This window comes from Zalophus californianus, chromosome X (assembly GCF_009762305.2).
Source record: "Zalophus californianus isolate mZalCal1 chromosome X, mZalCal1.pri.v2, whole genome shotgun sequence".
Taxonomy (NCBI): Eukaryota; Metazoa; Chordata; class Mammalia; order Carnivora; family Otariidae; genus Zalophus; species Zalophus californianus.
Window position 1 is genome coordinate 744843 of NC_045612.1, and position 24282 is coordinate 769124.

The 24282-nt window shown below is 40.9% G+C and overlaps 1 protein-coding gene and 1 pseudogene across 8 annotated transcripts in view; both read left to right on the plus strand.

The window, feature by feature from the left end:
- F8 (coagulation factor VIII) overlaps nt 1-24282 on the plus strand; it is a 138120-nt gene that overhangs the window by 2150 nt on the left and 111688 nt on the right. For 5 of the 8 annotated variants that reach the window (XM_027608364.2, XM_027608368.2, XM_027608367.2 and 2 more), the window contains exons 1-3: nt 75-406; nt 16336-16457; nt 20362-20484. In XM_027608364.2, the coding sequence (XP_027464165.1) occupies nt 261-406; nt 16336-16457; nt 20362-20484 (391 nt within the window). In that variant the 5' untranslated portion in view covers nt 75-260. Of the gene's footprint in view, nt 1-69; nt 407-3662; nt 3721-16335; nt 16458-20361; nt 20485-24282 lie in introns of those variants that run through there. The other 3 variants (XM_027608365.2, XM_027608369.2, XM_027608366.2) reach the window with 3 other exon arrangements.
- Nucleotides 11899-12829, plus strand: LOC113930820 (annotated as a pseudogene).

Consider the following 24282-nt stretch of genomic DNA (forward strand, 5'->3'; position numbering starts at 1 on the left):
GTTAAGATTTAGCTCCACCTCTCTTTTCCTGTGGCTGCTTTCCACCGCTAAAAAGGAAGCAGTCTTATCTGTTACTGCTTACTGCTAATGCTGCTGTAACATCCAGCAGGTAAAGTTCCCTAAAATTCACAGCAAAAATTTTGGAACTTTTCACTAAATCATAGAAAATTTACCTTTTTTTTTCCCTGGGAGCTGAAGATATTTTAGAGAAGAATTAATCTTTTGTTTCTCCAGTTGAACATTTTCTAGCAATACGAGCCATGCAAACAGAACTCTCTACCTGCTTCTTTCTGTGCCTTTTGCCATTCAGCTTTAGTGCCACCAGAAGATACTACCTGGGTGCTGTGGAACTGTCCTGGGACTATATGCAAAGTGAACTGCTCAGTGAGCTGCACGTGGACACAAGGTAAAGGCATGTTCTATAGGGTCCGGTCAGGATTGTGAGGATGTGACTGTTTGGAGGAAGGTGCAGACGTCAGGTTAGGATGGTTGTGATGGTAGTTAAGCACTGAAAAAGCACTATTGAGGTAAGGTATGCGTGCTCATTGCCAGTCCTTTTCACAGATCTGAACTATTTGTGGATATGTTGTTATGTTTTGTCCATATGTTGTTATGTTTTGTCCATTGCTTCTCTTTGTCACATGCTGCCACTTTGGAGAATGAAGAGGCAAGGAGCCTGAGAGAAAATAAAACTTCCCTCAGCCTACCTCCAAGCTTCCGTACAGAGAAACAGAACGAGATCCCATCAGTATTACACACAGCTTTAGTCTGTAGTTCTGTGTGGGTGTGGTGCAGTTTTGATACCTTTGCCCAGTTTTGGTTTAAGAATGGTATTAGCCATGAGTTCAGAAGCTTTTCATCTTTTTTGGGTTCCAGTACATTTTGGGAGACTAGTATTAAATGATTTTTTCAATGTTATCTATGATCATCGATTTATTTGGATTTTTCTGCCTCTTCTTCAGTCAAATTTGGTTATATATATTTTTCTAGAAAGCAATCTAGATTTTTCTGGATTTGAGAATGTATTGCTATCAAGTCACATACTAATCTTGTGATGTTGTTCAACTGTTCGGTGTCTGTAATTATATTTCCTTTTTCATTCTTATATTGTGTAAGTCCTCTTTCACTCTCTTAAAAATAATGTTTTCTGCATGGGGCACCTGGGTGGCTCCGTCGTTAAGCGTCTGCCTTCAGCTCAGGTCATGTTCCCAGGGTTCTGGGATCGAGCCCCACGTCAGGCTCCCTAATCAGTGGGAAGTCCGCTTCTCCCTCTCCCACTCCCCCTGCTTGTGTTCCCTCTCTTGCTGTGTCTCTCTCTGTCAAATAAATAAAATCTTTAAAAAAAAAAGTTTTTTGCATATCAAGGTTGTATGTGTATTTCCCAAATTTTCTTGCAAGATTTTTATTGTTTTGTTTTTTACATTTGTCATCAATTCATCTGATGATTATTTTTATATATGGTATAGAAGTGGGATCTGTGTAGTTTTATTTCCATCTAGATCAATAGCCTATGGCAGTGGCACCATTTATCAAATAATACATCTTTTACTACTGATTTGAATAAACCCATTCATCATATAAAATTTTCATACATACTATTATGTATTTCTGGATGCATTATCCTTCTTCATTGAACTACTTTACTTTTGTCTTGCTATGCCAATACCATACTGATTGGATTACAGTGGGTCTATTATATTTTCTGATATCTGGTAAGTGAAATCAGTCCTCACTGCTCTTTTTTTTTTTAACCTTTCTTAGCATTTTTTTTTAAGATTTTTATTTGTTCATTAGAGAGAGAGAAAACATGTGCACAGAAGCCAGGGAAGGGGGGAAGGCCGAGGGAGGGGGAGAAGCAGACTCCCTGCTGAGCAGGGAGTCCAGTGTGGGGCTCAATCCCAGGACCCTGGGATCATGACCTGAGCTGAAGGCAGATACTTAACTGACTGAGCCACCCAGGCACCCCTACCTTTCTTAGCATTTCTTAGGCATTTTATTCTTCCATATAAAAATTTTAAATGTTCTTCCAATTAAAAAGAGCCAAGTCCTATTGTGATTTTAATTGGCATTTTATGAAACTTTTATTAATATAATGTAAGCAATTTATTATATTTATCTCTATGCATTTTATAAATGTGTTGCCATTGTTAATAAAATGTTTTCTCTTATTTCTATTTCTTGATGTTTAGTACCAGAATAAAGAAAACTGTTTGTTTATATTCATGTTGAATCTAGTTACCTTACAGAATTCTGTTATTAATTCTAGTAATTTTACACTAGAGTCTCTATGAGTATTGAATCTTACCTAAAATGAGCAAAATGAGACAGATTATAGCTCTTTTCCAATGTTTATAACCTATTCTTTTTTATCTTATTGAATTTATTAGAAAATACAAGAAAATGTTAAATATTAGTGATGAAAGCAAGCATTCCTGTCTACTCCATGATTTTATACTTGAAATAGTCTTAATATTTTGTTATTCAGAACAATATTTTTGGTATTAAAATTTTACTGCTTTTATCAGATGAATTGATGAGTGCTCCATCTTTTTTTATAGCTCAAATAACATTAGAATTATCTATTGTTTAAAAGTTAGATAAGGGGAGCCTGGGTGGCTCAGTCGGTTGAACGACTGTCGCCTTTGGCTCAGGTCATGATCCCGGGGTCCTGGGATCGAGTCCCACGTTGGGCTCCCTGCTCAGCAGAGAGCCTGCTTCTCCCTCTCCCTCTGTCCCTCGTCCCCCTGCTCGTGCTCCCTCTCTCTCAAATAAATAAATATTAAAAAATAAATAAAAGATAAGACTCATTTGTGAGTCTATTTGCTCCGGGTGACATTCGCAATATTTTTAATCATCCCTTCAGGTTCTTCTATGAAAATTAGTCAAATCAAGTTTCAACTTTTTTTGAAGTCAGCTTTAATTTTATATCTGTACAGTAATCACTTTATTTTTTCAATTCTGTTGCCACATTATCTAAATTGTATGCCCTTTCTTTTTCTTAAATTACTATATCTTTGCTTTTTATCTTTTATCCACAAACAGGTTTGTAAGGGATTTGTCTATTTTGTTGTTGGTAATGTTCTTTTCAAACAATGAGCTTCTAAGTTTCTTTGTTTTTCCCAGTTATTTTTTTAAAGATTTATCTATTTGTTTGAGAGCACAAGCAGGAGGGGCAGAAGGAGAGGGAGAGAGAATCTGCAGCAGACTCCCTGCTGAGCATGGAGCCTGACGTGGGACTTGATCTCATGACCCAAGCTGAAACCAAGAATCAAATGCTCAACCAACTGCGCCACCCAGGCACCACCCACCCCAGTTATTTTTTAATATTTATTTTTAGATTTTATCTTTTTCAATGATCTCTTATTTTCTTTTGGCTTATTGTGCTGTATTTTTTCTAATACCTTAGGAAAAATGATGTTATTAAAAAAAAGGAAAAGTATTATTTTTCCTTTTTCCTTTGTTTTTAATAGTGAAGGCATTTAAAGCTATACGTTTTTCTCTGAGAACGTTTGCGTATCACACAGGTTATGACATGAAGTTTTCTTTTCATTATTTACAGTAGTTTGTAATATCCTCTTAGATTTCATTTAGGATCATGATTTTTTTCTTTTTCTAAAGTTTCTATTTAAATTCCAGTTTGTTAACATACAGTGTGATGTTAGTTTCAGGTGTACAGTATAGTGATTCAACACTTCTATTCAACACCCGATGCTCATCACCGTAAGTGCCCTCCTTAATCCCCATCACCTATTTAATACATCCCCCCACATTCCGCTCCTCTGGTAACTATCAGTTTGTTCTGTGTAGTCAAGAGTCTGTTTCATGGTTTGTCTCTCTTCTTTTTTCTTTCCTTTGCTTGTTTAATTTCTTAAATCCCACATATGAGTGAAATCATATGGGTATTTGTCTTTCTCTGACTGACTGACTTCACTTAGTATTATATTCTCTAGCTCCATCCATGTCACTGCAAATGGCAAGATCTCATTCTTTTTGATGGCTCTGTAATATGTGTGTGTGTGTGTGTGTATATATATATATATATATATATATATATATATATATATACCACATCTTTATCAGTCAATGACACTGGGCTGTTTCCATAATTTGGCTACTGTAGATAATGCTGCTGTAAACATAAGGGTGCATGTATCCCTTTGAATTAGTATTTTTGTATTTGGGTACATACCTAGTAGTGCAATTGCTGGGTCATAGGGTAGTTCTATTTTTAACTTTTTGAGGAAAGGCCTCCATACTGTTTTCCACAGTGGCTGCACCAGTTTGCATTCCCACCAACAATTTACCCTTTTCCCACATCCTCACCAACACCTGTTTCTTGTGTTGTTGATTTTAACCGTTCTGACAGGTGTGAGGGGATATCTCAGTGTAGTTTTGATATGCATTTCCCTGATGATCTGTGATGTTGTGCATCTTTTCATGTGTCTGTTGGCCATCTGGATGCCTTCTTTGGAAAAATGTCTATTCAGGTATTTTGTCCATTTTTTAATTGAATGATTCATTTTTTGGGTGTTGAGTTTTATAAGTTCTATCTAGTGGATACTAACCTTTTATCAGATATGTCATTTGCAAATATCTTGTCCCATTTTGTAGGTTGCCTTTTAGTTTTATTGTTTCCTTTGCTGTGCAGAAGCTTTTTATTTTGATGAAGTCCCAGTAGTTTATTTTTGCTTTTGTTTCCCTTGCCTCAGAAGACATATCTAGTAAGAAGTTGCTACAGCCAGTGTCAAAGAGGTTACTGCCTGTGTTCTCCTCTAGGATATTGATGGTTTCAGGTCTCACATTTAGGTCTTTCATCCATTTTTTTAAAAGATTTTACTTACTTACTTACTTACTTACTTACTTACTTATTTATTTATTTATTTATTTAAAGAGGGAGAGAGAGAGACAGAATCTCAAGCAGACTCTGCACTGAGCATGGAGCCTGATGCGGGGCTCAATCTCACAACCCTAAGATCAACACCTGAGCTGAAATTAAGAGTCAGATGCTTAACCGACTGAGCCACCCAGGCACCCCTAGGTGTTTCATCCATTTTTTTTTAAATCTTTTAAATGAAAGATTTTGTTTCTTTATTTGTCAGAGAGAGAGCGAGAGAGAGAGAGAGAGCGCGCATGTAAGCGGGGAGCGGCAGACAAAGGGAGAAGCAGACTCCCCGCTGAGCAGGGAGCCCAATGCGGAGCTCAATCCCAGGACCCTGGGATCATGACCCAAGCCCAAGGCAGACACTTAACGGACTGAGCCACCCAGGTGCCCCTGTTTCATCCATTTGGAATTTATGTTTGGGTATAGTGTAAGAAAGTGATCTAGTTTCATTCTTCTGCATGTTGCTGTCCAGTTTTCCCAACATCATTTGTTGAAGACACTGTCTTTTTCCCATTGGATATGCTTTATTTCTTTGTCAGAGATTTATTGACCATATAGTTGTGGGCTCATTTCTGGGTTTTACATTCTGTTCCATTGATTTATAGGTCTATTTTTGTGCCAGAACCATACTGTGTTGATCACTACAGCTTTGTAATACAACTTGAAGCCCAGAATTGTGATGCCTCCAGCTTTGCTTTTCTTTTTCAAGGTTGCTTTGACTATTCGGGGTCTTTTGTGGCTCCATACAAATTTTAGGATTGTTTGTTCTAGCTCTGTGAAAAATGCTGTTGGTATTTTCATAAGGATTGCATTAAATCTGTAGATTGCTTTGGGTACTATAGACATTTTTTTTGAAGTGGTATAGTGTTACTTTATTTTTTTATTATGTTATGTTAGTCACCATACAGTACATAATTAGTTTTTGATGTAGTGTTCCGTGATTCATTGTTTGCATATAACACCCAGTGCTCATTACAAACACGTGACCTCCTTAATACCCATCACCCGGCTCCCGCATCCCCCCACCATCCCCTCTAAAACCTTCAGATTTTTTCCCCGGAGCCCAGAGTCTCTCATGGTTCGTCTTCCCCTCTGATTTCCCCCCTTTGGTTTTCCCTTCCTTCCCCTAATGTCCTCTGTGCTATAGACACTTTAACAATATTTGTTCTTCCAATCCATGAGCATGGAATTTTTTTTTTACATCTCTTTGTTTCATCTTCAATTTCTCTCATCAGTGTTTTATAGTTTTCAGGGTACAGGTCTTTCACCTCTTTGGTTAGGTTTATTCCTAGGGATCTTATTATTTTGGGTGCAGTTGTAAATGGGATTGATTCCTTAATTTATCTTTCTGCTGCTTCATTATTGGTGTATAGAAATGCAACAGATTTCTGTATGTTGTGTGTCCTGTGACTTTACTGAATTTGTGTATCAGTTCTAGCAGTTTTTTGGTGGAGTCTTTCAGGTTTTCCACCTGGAGTATCATGTCATCTGCAAATAGTGAAAGTCTGACTTCTTCCTTGCCAATTTGAATGCCTTTTATCTCTTTTTGTTGTCTGATTGCTGAGGCTAGGACTTCTAGTACTATGTTGAACAACAGTGGTGAGAGTGGGCATCCCTGTCGTCTTCCTGACCATAGCGGGAAAGCTCTGTTTTTTCCCATTAAGGATAATAGTAGCCGGGGCGCCTGGGTGGCTCAGTTGGTTAAGCGACTGCCTTCAGCTCAGGTCATGGTCCTGGAGCCCTGGGATGGAGTCCTGCGATAGAGTCCTGCATCGGGCTCCCTGCTCAGCAGGGAGTCTGCTTCTCCCTCTGACCCTCCCCCCTCGGACCCTCCCCCCTCTCATGCTCTCTCTATCTCATTTTCTCTCTCAAATAAATAAAAAAAATCTTTAAAAAAAAAAGGATCATAGTAGCTGTGGGTTTTTCATATATGACCTTTATTATGTTGTGCTTTGTTCCCTCTAAACCTACTTTGTTGAGGGTTTTTATCATGAATGGATGCTGTACTTTGTCAAATGCTTTTTCTGCATCTATTGAGAGGATCATATGGTTCTTATCCTTTCTTTTATTAATGTAGTGTATCACATTGATTTGCGAATATTGAACCACCCTTGCAACCGAGGAATAAATCCCACTCAATCGTGGTGAATGATTATTTTAATGTACTGTTGGATTTGGTTTGCTAGTATTTTATTGAGAATTTTTGTATCCGTGTTCATCAGGGATATTAGCCTGTTCTCTTTTTTAGTGGAGTCTGTCTGGTTTGGGATCAGGGTAATAGAATGAATTTGCAAGTTTTCCTTCATTTACTGTTTTTTGGAATTAACTCTCTTTAAATGTTTGGTAGAATTCCCCTGGGAAGCCATCTGGTCCTGGACTTTTGTTTGTTGGGAGATTTTTTAGTATTGATTCACTTTCTTTGCTGGTTATGAATCTGTTCAAGTTTTCTATTTCTTCCTGTTTCAGTTTTGGTAGTTTATATGTTTCTAGGAATTTATCTATTTCTTCTAGGTTTTCAATTTATTGTCATATAGTTTTCAATAATATTTCTTACAGTTGTTTGTATTTCTGTGGTGTTGGTTGTGATCTCTCCTCTCTCATTTGTGATTTTATTTATTTGGGTCCTTTCTCTTTTCTTTTTAATAAGTGTGGCTAGAGGTTTATCGATTTCATTAATTTTTTCAAAGAACCAGCTTCATTTAGGAGCATGAGCTTTAATTGCATTTTTATTTGCTTGTCAAGTTATTTCTTAATATTTGGATCAACTTTGAGTATCATAATAGTTTCTTCTTGCTGTGTAACAAATTATCTCAAACTTTACAGCTTGCAAAAACACCCATTTATTATTATAATTTTAGTGGTTCAGAAGCCAGGTGGGCTCAACTGGGCACCCTAGTCAGGGTCAAACAAGACCAAAATCAAGTTGTTGGCAGGGCTGCCATCATTACTGGAATTCAGTTCCTTCTCTGAAGTTCCATGTAGGGCCCTTCATCTTCAAAGTAGGAAGAGTGCATTTGAGTCTCTCGAATGCTTTAAATCGTTCTGACTTCAACTTCCACCACATCTCTCTGACCTTTTCTGCCTTCCTGTTCCACTTTTAAGACCTTTATGATTACTTTGGGTCCACCCAGATGTTTCAGGATCATCTCTCTCCCTCAAGACCAGCTGATTAGCTACAGCTAATTCCATCCACAAAGTTTCTTTAACTATGTAACATAACATATTCATGGGCATAACACCAAAGGGGAAAGGTGAAGAGAAGCAAAATTTTTGCCTACCACAGGTATAATTTACATACAATTAAACGCACAGATTTTTAATATGCAATTTGATAAGTTTTGGCAAATGCATACAAGTCACATCATCGCCACCTTAATCAACACATAGAACATTTACATCAATCCTTCTGCAACTTTCCAGTGAGTCTCCTTACCCTGACCTGGCCCCTGGCAACAAGCTGCTTTCTGGATTCCATTTTTGACTGTTTAAGACTTTTACATGATTAGAGTCATACAGTATGCACTCTTCAGTGTCTGGCTTTTTATCTTTACCATCATGATTTGGAAATTCATCCAGATTGTTGCATGAAGTAGTTTTATTCTTTGTATTGCTGATTACTGCTCCATTATGGGACTATATCACTGCCCTATGGACCTTTGGATTGTTTCCAGTTTGGGAGCTAATACAAAGAAAACTTCTATGAGCATTCCTGTACAAGCTTTTGTGTGGACATCTGTTTTTATTTATCTTAGTTAAATATCTAGGAATGAAATTGCTGGATCATATGGGAAATGCATGTTTAACCATAAGAACTGCCAACAGATTTCTAGAATGGTTGTACCATTTATACTCCCACCAACAACATATGAGAGTGCCAGTTACAACACATCCTGGACAATACTTGATGTTGCCAGTATTTAAGTTTAGCCAGTATTTAAGTTTAGTCATTTTAATGACTCTGTGGTGGTATCTCACTGTATGTTTAATTTGCATTTCTCTGATAACTAAAGATTCTGAGCATCTTTGCATGTGTAATTGGCTGTTCCTATATTTCCTTTGATGAAATGTCTGTTCAGAGCTTTGGCCCATTTTAAAAATTGGGTTGTTTGTCCTGTTACTTTTGAGTTTTGAGAATTCTGTATATATTCTAGATACATTTTCAGATGTACTCATTTTAAATATTCTGTCCTAGCACAAAGTTTTTCATTTTGATGAAGTCCAGTTTATCAATTTTTTTTCCTTTGGTTGCTTGTGCTTTTGATGTCTTACCTAAGAAACTATTGCCAAATCCAGGGTCACACAGAATTATACCTATAGTTGCTCCCAAGAGTTTTATAATATTAGCTCTTATATTTAGGCCTTTGATACGCCGAATTAATTTTTGTGTGTGGTACGAGGAATGGACTCAAGTTCCTTCTACAGTCTATATAGCCTGCAGTTGTGCAGTGTTACTGACCCTAAAGTAGAGGCCCAGATGGTCAGTAGCCTGATCTCTAACTGAACAATTAGCCACTTATCCATTAATGTAGGTCTTGTTAAAAATTATTAAGATAATTATACCTAATACATTATATTTTGTATTGTAGCTTCCCTCTAGCATGCAGCCTGTGGTATAGTGAATAACTGTAAAATTGAATTGAATGGAGAAAATGATTTATTTGTTATCTAGCTTTCTGTTGTGCAAGCAGTCACATGTATTTTTACCAGGAAAAAGTTGACAGAATTTTATTTTGATGATACCATTTTATAGCCTAGATTATTTTGATACTGATTAACGGGATAAGCTGACTCTGGACACATCCTGACAACCTCTGCCAAATTTTGAAATAAACATCTGGGGAAATTCAGTTTTATATTATCTGTTCCTGCAGCTGCTCAACTTCTTCTAAGCAAAGGTCAGGGAATATAATAGGTTTTCCGATTCTTCTTAGATAAAATGTGAAAGAACAGTTCATGTGAAGGACATTGTTGCCAAATATACTTGGCAAGATTTATATATCAAATCCCAAGGGAAATGCACAAACAAAAATCCCACAGAAGTTAGGAAGGAGTAAAACCCATGAACCCTGGAACATTTTGTCACTTATTGTGCAGATTCCCCTGAAACTGACACAGGCACATACCTCACGTGTTTCTGCACCAGTGGAAACTATTCACTCTAATAGAAAAGGTCCTAAATACGCTCATCGCAGAACTGAATCACTTATCTGGAAGGTGCTGATGCTCTTAGGAATGTTCCTTTGAATAGGGAGTCCTATTGTGGACCATGTCCCACTAAACTAGAGCCTAGGCCTTCTGTTTCTCTGTCCCATGACCTTATTTCTTTTGCCTCTGATTTTTGCCTCTTTTTAGAGGGAGAAAAAAGTGTTTCTGTGTGCTCTTGATCCTGTTCCCTCTAGGCTATTCCAAGCTCTTGCTCTAATAAACGTTTTGTGTGTCTTATATTTTCATTTTAGTCAAAAATATTAAAGTGGAAGCGCTGTGCTAGTGGATGTCAAAATACCTGTCTCTTGACATGGGTCTCAGTTTTGTTACAAAGTGGTGGAAGCTTTGGAGAAACTGGGTGGAGTAGACTCTGCAGAACCAAGGAAACAAAATGGAAAAAGGGACGAGTTGATGAGTGTAGAAGGGCATAATTCTCAAAGTGGCCAGGAAGTGGGACAAATGGACTGAACAAAGGGGTGCACTTGATGGTATGGGCACCAGATAATATTGTTATCTGCCCTGGGGGGGGCGTGGCCTGCCCTGCAACGGACCTGTGGGGGAAGGGCTGCTTTCGGAAAGGGGGGAGAAGGTTTCTGGTGCCTGTGGTGCAGGTGTGAGCGCGACCAGGCGGTGGCTCCCAGAGCCGTCCCATTTCTGTCTTCACCACGATATTTATGCCCACCCTGCGTGTGACAGCACCCTGATCCCCCCCACCTTGTAATCATGCCCTTGGGGCTCCTTTTCTGGCCCATGCCCCTTTGGTATGAGTAGCCCCGAGTGGCCCCCTAGTTTCTAATTCAGTGAGACTTTTGCATTTTCACTGTGGGGATCTTGTACACTGGGAGCTCACAGCTGTAGGGAGGGTTGGCACAGACTCCCCAGAAAGGTCACAGTGGGGTGATGGTAAGTTGAGTTTCTTTTGCTGCCACCATCTTTGCATCAGTGCATATACAGCACCTTGGAAGTTGGCCTTCTATCCTCACAGGGCACTGGCTTCAAGTTGGAGCTTCAGCTGTGCTTTAAGAAGTTATTTCACTGGACTCTGTCTGGCAGCTTCTGGATGGGTTGGCATGTGATAAAAAGCCAATGGATGCCATGGTCATGGGCCCACTCCAGCACCTCCTTTATTGTATAGTGGGTCCCCTGGTCAGACATGATGTTATATGGAATCCCACATTAGTGAATCAAACCTTCTGTAAGCCTTCAGCTGGTCAGTGGCAAGTTGACTGCATTGGACCCCTTCCCATTGTAGAAAGGATAACACTTCATTGTGATTGAGACCCATATTTAGTCTTTCCTGCCTCTGCAAGGCCTTGGCAAGACCAGCTGGCTGGTCTCTACGATGGACAGCAGTATTGTGCATTCAGGGTTGGTTTCTGCTTCTGGCAGGTTGGACTTTCAGGGACAATACTAGGTATATGAGCCTTAGCAGGAACCCATGCTTTTGGGGCTGCATAAATTCTCTTCCTGCCACCATAGCTGCTTATCTCACATTTTGCCAGCGCTGGGGTGGCCCATGCAGAGGTTGGCTGATGTTAATTTCCAGTCATTAGATGCTCTCTGGTGGCATTTTTCTATTTTGTGCCCAGATATCCTTCTCCCTGATATTCCAACCCTATTAATTCTAGGCCCCTAGCTAGACGGCCAAACCGTTTGCTGATATCCATTCGTCCGTATATATTGGAACCTTGGGCCATTTCTCTTTCTACACAAAGTTCACAACCAATAGCATTGGCTTTTGCACCTGCATATCAAGCTGACCCATCTGTAAATAAAGCTCAGGCTTCTTCCTCCACTAGCAGCTGGTCATCAGGGATCCCCTACATGACCATAGATGTAATCTGAAGTAGAGGTACCAATATAGCAGGAATGAATGAGATGCGTCTCTGACAACCTGCTCATACAGCCTGCTTGTGCCCACTAGTCCATGCAGATCCTCCTTCCTTCCTCTGTAAATTAACTCCTTTTACTGGGAGTGCTTCCTTATCAGTACGCCAGCCCCTGGCCCTCAGTCAGTACAGAAAGTCATTTGTCATGGCATAGGGTTGGCAGAGCTGCTCCCATCACGTGCTTTCTTGGGGGCCCAGGGAACCCTGGAATGGAGTGAAATGCTGTATCCCAGGCGGCTGCTGAAGATGGCGGAGGGGCAGGTCCTGGTGCTCGATGACTGAGGCCATCTCCTGGGCCACCTGGCGGCCATCGTGGCCAGACAAGTGCTTCTGAGCCGCAAGGTTGTAGTTGTGTGCTGTGAGGGCATCAACATTTTTGGCAATTTCTACAGAAACAAGTTGAAGTACCTGGTCTTCCTCCACAAGTGCATGAATACCAACCCATCCCGTGGCCCCCACCACTTCCGAGGACCCAGCCGCATCTTTTGGCAGACAGTGCGAGGCATGCTGCCGCACAAGACCAAGCAAGGCCAGGCTGCCCTGGACCACCTCAAGGTGTTTGATGGAATTCTGCCGCCCTACGACAAGAAAAAGCAGATGGTGGTTCCTGCTGCCCTCAAGGTGGTGCGCCTGAAGCCTACCCGGAAGTTTGCTTACCTGGGGCGCCTGGCTCACGAGGTTGGCTGGAAGTACCAGGCCATAACAGCCACCCTGGAGAAGAGAAAGGAGAAGGCCAAGATCTGTTACCGGAAGAAGCAGCAGCTCATGAGGCTACAGAAACAGGCCAAAAAGAATGTGGAGAAGAAAATTGATAAATACACAGGTCCTCAAGATGCGTGGACTCCTGGTCTGAGCCCAATAAAATTGTTTATTCCTCATGCTTGGCCTGGCCTGCCCTTCCTCCATCGCCGCCTGGGGCTTAGAATACTGGGAACACAGAAGGGGCTTTAGTCACTGCTGTTAATTAAGAAAGGCCTTCTTTAAAAGGTTAAAAAAAAAACAACTCTAAGAGCTTTGAGGCATAATTGCCTGTGACCTACTCATTTCTGAGAGTTCTAAGAAATTGATAGTTGGAACAACTATTTCACTGTTGGCAAGAGATCTGGAAAATGATTGGAGGGGAGCCCTGTGTTGTGAATGGGGTGTGTTTAAACTTGCCTCAGGCTCGGGTGCTATACTCTGCAGATGTTAGGGTGTGAGGGTGCTGAGGGCCAAGCTTGGTGTTGTACAGAGGTAGTTCCCAGATGCATAGCCTGGGGAGTACAGCCAAGGGGTCACAGGCACTGCCCTTGTGCTTTCCCTGTATTTTGTGATCCAAAACTAATCAATTATTTTAAAGAAAAATAAAGTGAAGAGAATCCTGACACCTGCTACAATGTGGATCAATGTCTTAAGGACATTAAGCCAGTCAGAAAAAGACAAGTACTGTATAATTCCACTTATATGAATAGTCAAAATCATAGCAACAGAAAGCAGAATGGTGGTTTCAGGGGCTGAGGGGAGTTACTGTTTAATGGATATTGAGTTTCAGTTTTGCAAGATAAGAGTTATGGAGATAGATGCCACGTGGTGATGGTTGTACAACAATATTAATATACTTAGTACCACTGAATTATACACTTAAACATGTTTAAGAGTAAATTTGATGTTTTATATGTTTTACCACAATTTTAAAAATGAGAAAAAATTGAAGCTGAGAAAGTTCTCTGTTGAGGGTCCTTGGTGTCCACCACATAAACCTTCTTCTGTTCATCCTTAAATGCTTACACCAAAAGCTACTTCTGAGTATCTATTAATGCTAGATTCCTCTGTGTAATACAGAAAAAAATCCTTTCAGATTGGGATGTTAGAACTGCACCATTTCTCCCTGGCCTTATTACTGTCTTCAGTTTTATCTTGTAAAAATAAATCAAGAATCATTGACCTAATTATTAAATTTGAAAACAGGCTGTTATGTAAGCTATAGATGAAGAGAGAAACAGCATGAAAAGAGCTCTACTGACACTGAAGCCTAGTGCACTCACTTGGAGTGACAGATGAAAACTGCCCTCATCAGAATAACAACCAAGACTACAAATGTTGTGCAGAGGAAACTTACACATGAAAACTGAATTGTTTCTGACATTAGTCAGACTGAAAAAGCATCAGTTCACAGACCCCAAGTTTATGCAGAGGACCAGGAAATGAGTTTGACACCGAGTACTAAGGATCTGGGTCTGAGAGCCTGAGTTCCTGCCCCTGTCCAGCCATTCACCCAAGTTCCCTGAACCTTGTCATTAGCCAGAAACTAGAGGGGGCTGGCTGCGTGGTGCCTGAGCTTCCTTTCCACCCTCAGATTCTAGACCCTGACACCTGTCAGTAACCAGGCAGAGAACGCACTGGGTTACTGGCTCAGCAGTTCAAACCACCTGGGGCACTGAAATGGATTTGTGTTTCTTTTATAATGAGGCCCTCTTTTCTGTTCTTACCCTTTTCTACCCTATTTACCAAAACAAACATTGCCATACAAACCATGATGTAAGGAGAACCCACCCACTAGGTTTTATGTACACACATCCCCATTTTGCTCTCAAGGGGCGCCTGGGTGGCTCAGTGGTTAAGCATCTGCCTTCGGCTCAGGTCATGATCCCAGGGTCCTGGGATTGAGTCCCGCATCGGGCTCCCTGCTCTGCGGGAAGCCTGCTTCTCCCTCTCCCACTCCCCCTGCTTCTGTTCCCTCTCTCACTGCTCTCTCTCTCAAATAAATAAATAAAATCTTTAAAAAAAAAGAGTTGGATTTTAAGTGGAGAATGAAAGGGGGATCAGTTGTGAAAAGTTCACCATATGGGGCGTCATTTTTAATTATTGCACAAATATATGAGATTGAAATGTGATGTCAAATAAAAATATTTAGTTACCAAAACAAAAGAAACAACATCTGCTCTATAATTATATATCCTTAACAATCTCTCCTTTTCCATATTCATTTCTAATATGTATTTTGTGACAGCACAGTGGCATGTAGTATATGGTTTATACATCTGTGATGTATATACATCTGTGGGGAGTGAGTGCTCAATTTTTTTTTGACTGATTGGGGTTTGGAGACCAGGATCTACACATGAAAGTTTCCTTCCAGGGCAGCAGAATTCATTCTCCAAATGTCCATGCCTTGTGCCTATATACTTCTTTGGGTTGCTGAAACAATGCCAACTGGTAAAATCTGGGAAGTGGTAAGAGTTAGATATCCAGAAGTATGAGTCAGGAAGAGAGGCTCTCTGTGGCATATAGAAAACTGCAGAACTACTCTATGCATGCAAAAATGAATGGCAATAGCCACCTTCAAGCACTTTGTATTTTCTACCAATTCACCTGCGGCCTCTTCACATTGATCCTTTTGATTATTCAACCTAGACTGAGCCCCAGAACATGACAACCTAACTTGTCAGGTAGAGAGAGAGGAAAAGGTTGGGAACCAATCTTTACCTAAAAGAGTTTTAATAACTGAGGCAAAGAAAAACATTTTGGAAACATTTATATAATCAACTGTAAAATTTCTGATTCAGTAGCTAATCTATGAATAAATGGATAATTGGGAGTATCTGACTAGAGACAAAAATGAGCATTAATGAAGAATTGACTCTAAATTACAGTTTCTGGTACCAGTAGATCAATGTACATAGTGTTTATTGGAAGGTAATTTTCTCTGTGATTTTCCTGGTATCCCTGAGAGGGGAAGTATAATTTTAGGTACATACTGACAAAATTTGAATACAAGTTAATTAGATTAAAGTTACAGTGTCTTTTAGAGATAAAATTGAAGGACCCTGTAGTTATTGTTTTGGCAAAGGATGCAGTGTATGGGTACTCAAACTTTATTGAGACAGAAACAAACCATGATTTATTTTATCATGTGGTACCTAATGTATCAGATGACTTTTGAAAACAGTGTTTTGGTTTGATAGATGTTAGGAATTGTCTTAGTCTGTTCAGGAAGCTATAACAAAATAGCACAGACTGGGTGGCTTGTACACAGCAGACACGGATTTCTGACATTTGTGGAGCCTGGAAGTCCAAGGTCAAATGCTAGCAGATTCCGTGTCTGGTTCACGGATGGCCATCTTCCCATTGTGCCACTGTAACATTGCATATGGTGGAAGAGGTGAGAGATCTCTCTGGGGTCTTGGGTCTCTTTTATAAGGTCACTAATCCCATTGTCTGCACACATAAACATTCAGTCTATAGCAGCGTTACATATAATTTCCAGTTTGCCTTGTTAACAGTAGAAGAGAGTGGGATGGAAGCTTTACTTCCAGCTTCTGGAAAGTGAGTTCAAAGAAGGCCCACCAAAATGAATGACGTTTTCCTTTCTTCACACAGGTTTTCTCCTACGGTGCCAAGATCTTTGCCATTCAACACATCAGTCATGTACAAAAAGACTGTGTTTGTAGAGTTTACAGATGACCTTTTCAACATTGCCAAGCCCAGGCCACCATGGATGGGTAATATAAACAATATTGACTGTTTATTATGAAACTGAGTATCTGATGTCCTAGCAAGGCTCCCCCAGTCTTGGAGCTGCAGTTGTAGAAGGCCAGGTTTCCCTTACTACCACCTGTTGGGGAAATACACTGACACAGAATATTCTGTCTGTTTGCTGGACTCTCCTCCTCTGCTTGTTCTCTAGATGTTAGAGTGCTCTGGGTCTTGGACCTGGGTTTGTTTTATCTTCTCTTTACCTTCGATCACTAGCTGATCTTATCCAGTCCCACAATTTTAAGATATCCCTATGCCAGGGAGTATGTCAGAGGGGGAGATGAACCATGAGAGATGATGGACTCTGAAAAACAAACTGAGGGCTCTAGAGGGGAGGGGGTAGGGGGATGGGTTAGCCTGGTGATGGGTATTGAGGAGGGCACGTTCTGCATGGAGCACTGGGTGTTATGAACAAACAATGAATCATGGAACACTGCACCAAAAACTAATGATGTAATATATGGTGATTAACATAACAATAAAAAAATTAATAAAAAAAAGATATCCCTATGCCAATAACTCCCAGGTTTATATCTTCAGTTCAGGCTGCTTGCTTGATACATCCACTTAGATGTCAAATAAGCATGTAACAGGATATCAAAATGAGACATCTCCTACCTTAGAATTATTGCTGAGAATTATAGGTGACAAGTACTCCCAAATTCTTTTTTTTTAAAGATTTTATTTATTTATTTATTTGACAGAGAGACAGTGAGAGAGGGAACACAAGCAGGGGGAGTGGGAGAAGGAGAAGCAGGCTTCCCGCAGAGCAGGGAGCCCGATACGGGGCTCGATCCCAGGACCCTGGGATCATGACCTGAGCTGAAGGCAGATACTTAACGACTGAGCCACCCAGGCACCCCAGTACTCCCAAATTCTAAAGAGAGATGGGGAGCACCTGGCTGGCTCAGTCAGTAGAGCACATGGCTCTTGATATTGTGGTTGTGAGTTCAAACGCTATGTTAGGTATAGAGATTATTTTTTTTTAAATTATAAAAGGTCAGTTTTACCCAGTTTGAAATCTTGAACTAAGAGAAAAGAAATAAATTTTATTGAGACAGAAACAAACCATGGGAGACTCTTAACAATAGAGAACAAATAGAGGGTTGATGGAGGGAGGTGGGTGGGGATGGGCTGGATCAGTGATGGGTATGAAGAAGGACACATGTTATGATAAGCACTGGATATTGTATGTAAGTGATGAATCATTGAAAATTCTCCTGAAACCAGTATATGTATGTATGTATGTATGTGTATATATATTGAGAGAGAATGAGGAAGAGGAGCAGAGAGAGAGGGAGAGAAAGAATCCCAAGCAGGCTCCACACCCAACACAGAGCATGATGCAGGGCTTAATCTCAAGACCCTGAAATCATGACCTGAACCAAAATCAAGACTCAAACATTTAACCAACTGAGCCACCCAGGCGCCCCTACTCCTGAAACCAATATTGCACTGTATGTTAACTACCTAGAATTTAAGTTAAAATTTGATGAAAAAGAAAAAGAAATGTCAGCCCTCATATGTAGGACTTATTCAGGGACTTGTTCAGGTGGTGGCCCAAAATTGGTTCTGCAACCCTCAGCCCATCTTGCACCTCAAGCCCAAATAAAAGAAGGCTAGGAACTTATGAAATAATTTAGGTTTGAGGATTTCTTTGTAAATCATTTTTGGTGATTTGTATGTTCCCCACCCCATAGTGGGAGGAAGGTTTCACCCTCATGTCAAGCTGTAGTGAGGAAGGCTTTAGGAGAACCACTTAGAAGACTTGACATAAGACCTGTGGAACTCATAAGACTCTGACTAGTTCCTGCTTTTTATCTGAAAAAACTTTCAAGGTCAGAGTCTTCAGGGAGCTTCCCCTGATGGCATAATAAAGAGAGTGGGTTATAGCTGAAACTAACCGCACTACCACTGTTAGGTGTGAGATGAGGAAGGTCATAGGACAAGATTAATCTCAAGAAGACCCTGCCTGAGAGGTCTTCCTGCCAGGGCTAGGTGACCCTAATAGGAAAAGTCTAATTGTATTGCCAGAAGCAGAAACTAAGAAGAGATATACAAGTGACAGCTGGAGAGGGCATGATTGGGAAGGAGAGAGTCTCCAAAGAACTCATGTAAGTTCCCTAGGAAAGAAAGAGACAGAATTTTGGCATGCCCCACAACCAGGGACTAGCAAAGCCACATTATCACTGTTCTTTCCAAGAAAGATCTTGTCATCATGCCTCTTTATCCACCCCTGTCCTTTTCTCACTAGCTCCAAGCTTAGAGGGTCAGGAGACAGTAAGGTGAGTGGGGGAGGCGGATTCGGAGAGGAAGATGAGAAAGCTGGAGAAGGGAGGGACCCTTAAATTGCAGGAGACATCAGATGTTTGATATTAAGCTAGACTAGTATCACTGGACTAATATGATACTGCTAGTATGTGATAGTTACTGGAAAACATTGGGGATTGTTCAAAGTGCAAGAGGGGAAACTCCACATAACACAGGTTTGGTTTTTTTTTTTTTAAGATTTTATTTGACACACAGAGAGAGAGCACAAGCAGGGAGAGCAGGAGAGGGAGAAGCAGCTCCCCGCAGAGCAGGGAGCCCTATGCGGGGCTCGGTCCCAGGAACCTGGCATCATGACCTGAGCCAAAGGCAGACACTTAACTGACTGAGCCACCCAGGTGTCCCTCCACATAGCACATTTAAAAACTATGAAAAATAAATCTCTTTGATGTTTTTGTCCCAGTGAATCCACTTCATTCAATAAATCATTTGTAGGCATCTTATACTTAATATGTCTATAAGTCAGAAGTCTTGATTTTCCTCTTAATTTTCTGCATCTTGGCCTGCCTACCACCCAGTTGCACAAACCCAAACCACAGGAGTCATCCCTGGCTGCTCTTGTTTTTTTTTTCCTATCTCTAACATCCAATCCATCAGCAAGTCTTGTTGACTATTCATCCAAAACAAGTCCTAAGTCTGCATACTTCTTGTAAATTCCAAATTTATCCAAACTCCTGTGGCCTACAAAGTCCTACATGTTATGTTCCCTGCCTGCCTTTATAACCTTATTTTCTCTTATTCCCCTGTTCATTCACATGTTACTCAACTATGTCAAGATTATTCCTGTCTCAGGACTTTTCCATTTGTTTTATCTGCTTTCAATGTTATTCTACTAGATATTTGCAAATCTTGCTTCTTTTCAATTAGTTAGATCTCTGCTCAAATGCCACCTCTTCAAGGATGCCCTTCCTAACCACTATATTTAAAAGATTCTGTCTCCTGCTTCATTTTCTAGCACACCACCATCTTTTATAGCATTTACAACAATCAGAATATTTCTTGTGGGGGCACCTGGGCAGCTCAGTTGGTTAGGCGTCTGCCTTTGGCTCAGGTCATAATCCCAGATTCCCAGGATTGAGTCCCATGTCAGGCTCCCCACTCAGCGGGGAGTCTGCTTCTCCCTCTGACCCTCCCCCATCTTGTGCTTTCTCATTCTCTGTCTCAAATAAATAAAAATATTTTTTTAAAAAAGAATATTTCTTTATGTGCTTAATTACATTCTCCAGAATGTAGTTTCCATGATCTGTCTTCTTCACTACTGCATCTCCAGTGCCTAGAGCAGTTCCTAGAATATAGTAGGAACTCAACTATTAGTTGAATGAATGAATACATTGAATAAATTGCCAGAAATCTATCCTCAGAACAACCATGACACTGAGCTGGTGATAGCAGTTTATGCATTTATTCAGTCAATTACTACTTTTTATTAATAATCACAGGGTCATGTCTTCCCACTGTGACTTTGGCCATCACTTTTGTAATATCAGGTTTCCTGGAGTACCACTCTCAAAGTGACCTTTGGGTGGCATCTCATTCTTGCAGGTCTGCTGGGTCCTACCATCCGTGCTGAAGTTTATGACACAGTGGTCATTATACTTAAGAACATGGCTTCTCATCCTGTCAGTCTTCATGCTGTTGGTGTATCCTATTGGAAAGCTTCTGAAGGTGAGTTAAGTGCCCTCTTATTCTCCTGTCATCTTAGGGATAAAGGAGTATCGAATACAAGGTCCTACAGCCAGTGAATGGTGTACTCAGGTTTCAAACCTAGGCCAATTTCGTGAAGTCAGGAGTATTGTCATTTTCATCTAAGCCCTGAAGTTTATTTTTTTTAAGATTTTATTTATTTGAGAAAGAGAGAGAGAACACACGTGCGCACATGCAGGGGGAGCAGCAGAGGGAGAGGGAGAAGCAGACTCCCCGCCAAGCAAGGAGCTTGATGCGGGACTTGCTCTCAGGACACTGCGATCATGACCTGAGCTGAAGCCAGACGCTTAACTGACTGAGCCACCCAGGTGCCCCATAAGCCCTGAAGTTTAATTTGGTTCCTATTCTCCCTTGAGGAGCCAGGCCACTGATCCTAACAATTCCACTTCGTCTGCCTTCGTATGCCCAGAAAACTTCCTAGGGAGGATCAAGGCTCATGGTATGGAAGTGAAATGGATTTCATCTTCTCTTTCCTTAGATTCTGACTGTCCAGACACTTCCTCTGCTTCTCCTCCCCCCAGTTTCTAAATATGGATGCCACCACGTGATAAGAGCCACCTACCAGAAGCACAAACTGACTTTGTTAAAACAGAAACCTGTTTGGCCAGAGTCCCTACTTTACGTAGCTTCTCCTTAACCTTCACAATGCAGGAAGGGAGTGAAGGGGGTACCACAATTAACTATGATATTTTCCAGATAGATTATGGCATATATAGATCAAGAAGATTCAAGCAAATCATTAATAAACTATTAGAGCACGTGCCCTATGTTGACTAATTTCTCATTCTGAAATTGGAAAGTCTTAATTTTTTGAGTTGTACTCATGAGATCAGGGCAGACCTGAGTTGGGGAAGATGACAGGTGAGGGCAGGTAGTATAGGGGAAAAGCCTAGCAGGCTATTCCCATGAGGATTATCTACTTGGGAGCTTCCAGAATGAATCTAGGAGCATTTTAAAAAGGTCAGGGGTCCCACCATTCTGCAGCTCAGGGCTGAGCATAGGGATGATTCTTTTGCACCCTAAGCCTGGAATATTACTTAAGTCATAAAAAAGAATGAAATTTTTCCATTCACAACAACATGAATGGACTTAGGGGGTATTATGCTAACTAAGTGAAATAAGTTAGAGAAAAACAAATACTATATGATTTCACTTATATGTGAAATCTATCTTTTAAAGACTTATTTATTTTAGTGGGGGAAGGGCAAAGGGAGAGGGAGAGAGAGAATCTCAAGCAGACTCCCTGCTGAGTGTGGAGCCCAGCACAGGGCTTGAATCCACAATCCTGAGATCACGACCTGAGCTGAAACCAAGATTTCAGACGCTTAACCAGCTGCACAATCCAGGTGCCCCTCACTTTGCCAAATCTTAATCTGTGGAAGTTTGTAACTGCTTTGACCAATAGTGTAGGGCAGAAGTGATGTCATGTGACTTCTGACACTGCGTTGTCAAAGAACCTGCTGCTTCTGTCTTATTTGTGGGAACATTCATTCTTGGAGTGCTGAAATGCCATGTAGGAAGCCTGACTCCCCAAGATCCACACGAGGAAGCCCAAGCCAAATAGGCTGTGTGTAAGTGCGCTGAATCCAGTTTTCAAGTCACCCCCATCCAGCTACTAGATGTGTGAGTGAGAATTCAGAACTCAGCTGAAGCCCTGGATATGTTGAAGCAGAGAAGCCATCTTTCCTGTGCTCTGTCTCAGTTCCTGACCCACGGACACAGGGAGGATCATACAGTGGTGATTGTTTTACACCGCTACATTTGGGGTAGTTATTTTTGCAGACTTCTCAACAGGAAGCTCTGTGATTTACTCTTCAACTTTTCTCTTTTCCTTGTATATCTCAAGCCCAAAAGCACTTGACAGAACTTTGATTGGCTCAAGGGATAATCACAAAATGACTTCCTTTCAGAAGTGGATTTTTGTTGATTCATTATACTCCTGAGGATATCTTCCATGTAAAAGGCAGATTGAAATCAGACAGACTCCCTGAACTCTCAAATGTCACAACTGTGCTATTCCTCATATAATAGAAAGTGAAAATTACACAGAACACCTTCTGTTTAGAATATTTGCAGGTAGCTGGTGTATAAGCTGAGATAAGACTCTGATGGAGGCAGAGATCTTCCAAAGATAATACGCATTAATAGATAGTAGACTTTAAGGGCCGTGCACAATACTTTTTTCCAGGTACCACCTACTTTAGCTGGTATTCACAAATCACTTCTGTCTTCATTGAAGAATAGACTGTTATTAGCAACCTGAGCAGCCCCAAAATCTCATTTTCTCACTACCCATTCCAACAGGTATTCATTCTCATTAGAGTCTACTATTCACTGGCCTCCTTGATCTCCATTCTATTCACTTAGCTAAATCACTATCCTGGTAAAAGCTGTTCTCCACCTACTTTACTAGCAACCAAGTGAACAGCCATAGTTGACGCAAAACCACACGAAATTGTATCACTAAGTTCACAATACCTCACCTCAGTACTGTCCCTCTCCCCAAGACACATTCTTGGCCTCTCATCAAACCTCCCACACCTCTTTCCCAACCTCCTATTTAGGCAAAAGGATGTTCATTTCTTAATGAAATCCTTCAAACAAAGAAAGGTACAGAAAATAATATAGCACACAAACATGTAACCATCACCTCACTTTGCCAAATCTTATTTTTTTTTAAGATTTCTTTTTTTTTAAAAGATTTATTTATTTTTATTTTGGGAGAGTGAGAATGAGAGAGAGAGAGAGAGTACATGAGAGGGGGGAGGATTAGAGGGAGAAGCAGGCTCCTCGCTGAGCAGGGAGCCCGATTTCATCCATTCATTTGACAGAGCGATCACAAGTAGACAGAGAGGCAGGCGGTGGGGTGGGGAAGCAGGCTCCCTGCTGAGCAGAAAGCCTGATGCGGGGCTCAATTGCTGAGACCATGACCCAAGCTGAAGGCAGACGCCCAACTGACTGAGCCACCCAGGTGCCCCTATTTTTTTTCTTTAAAGATTTATTGATTTATTAGAGAGCACAGAGCCCAACATGGGACTCGATCCCACAACCCTGAGATCATGACCTGAGCCGAAACAAAGAGTTGGACACTTAACCAACTGCACCACCCAGATGCCCCTTACTTTGCCAAATCTTAATATTTTGCCATTGGGACACCTGGGTGGCTCAGTCGTTAAGAGTCTGCCTTCAGCTCAGGTCATGATCCCAGGGTCCTGGGAACGAGCCCCGCATCGGGCTCCCTGCTCGGCGGGAAGCCTGCTTCTCCCTCTCCCACTCCCCCTGCTTGTGTTTCCTCTCTCACTGTGTCTCTCTCTCTCTGTCAAATAAATAAATAAAATCTTTTAAAATTTAAAAAAAAAATAAAAATATTTTGCCATCTTTAAGAAATTAAACATTATACAGTTGAATCCCTTTATGTATCCCTTCTGATTCCCTTCCTCCCTATCCAAATGTATCTACTACCTAGAATTTAATATCAGTCCATGATCACACACACACTCCTTCCCCAGGTGCCAACTCAGGTTTTTAAAAATGTCTACCACTCTCTGCCAAGGTGTCGGTCTGATGTTGCTTCTGGATGAAGCCAGTAGTACCTAGTGCACACTAAAGAGGGTGTCCCTATACCCCAGGGAGGCTGACTTCAGAGTGGGGACTACCCACCTGTACTTTGGAGGTAGCCTTTGGCTGCTGAAAGTTTGTAGTAAAAGTATAGACAGAGTAGGGGCAGTGCAAGGGTCTCTTGTACTGCTCTGTTGGAGA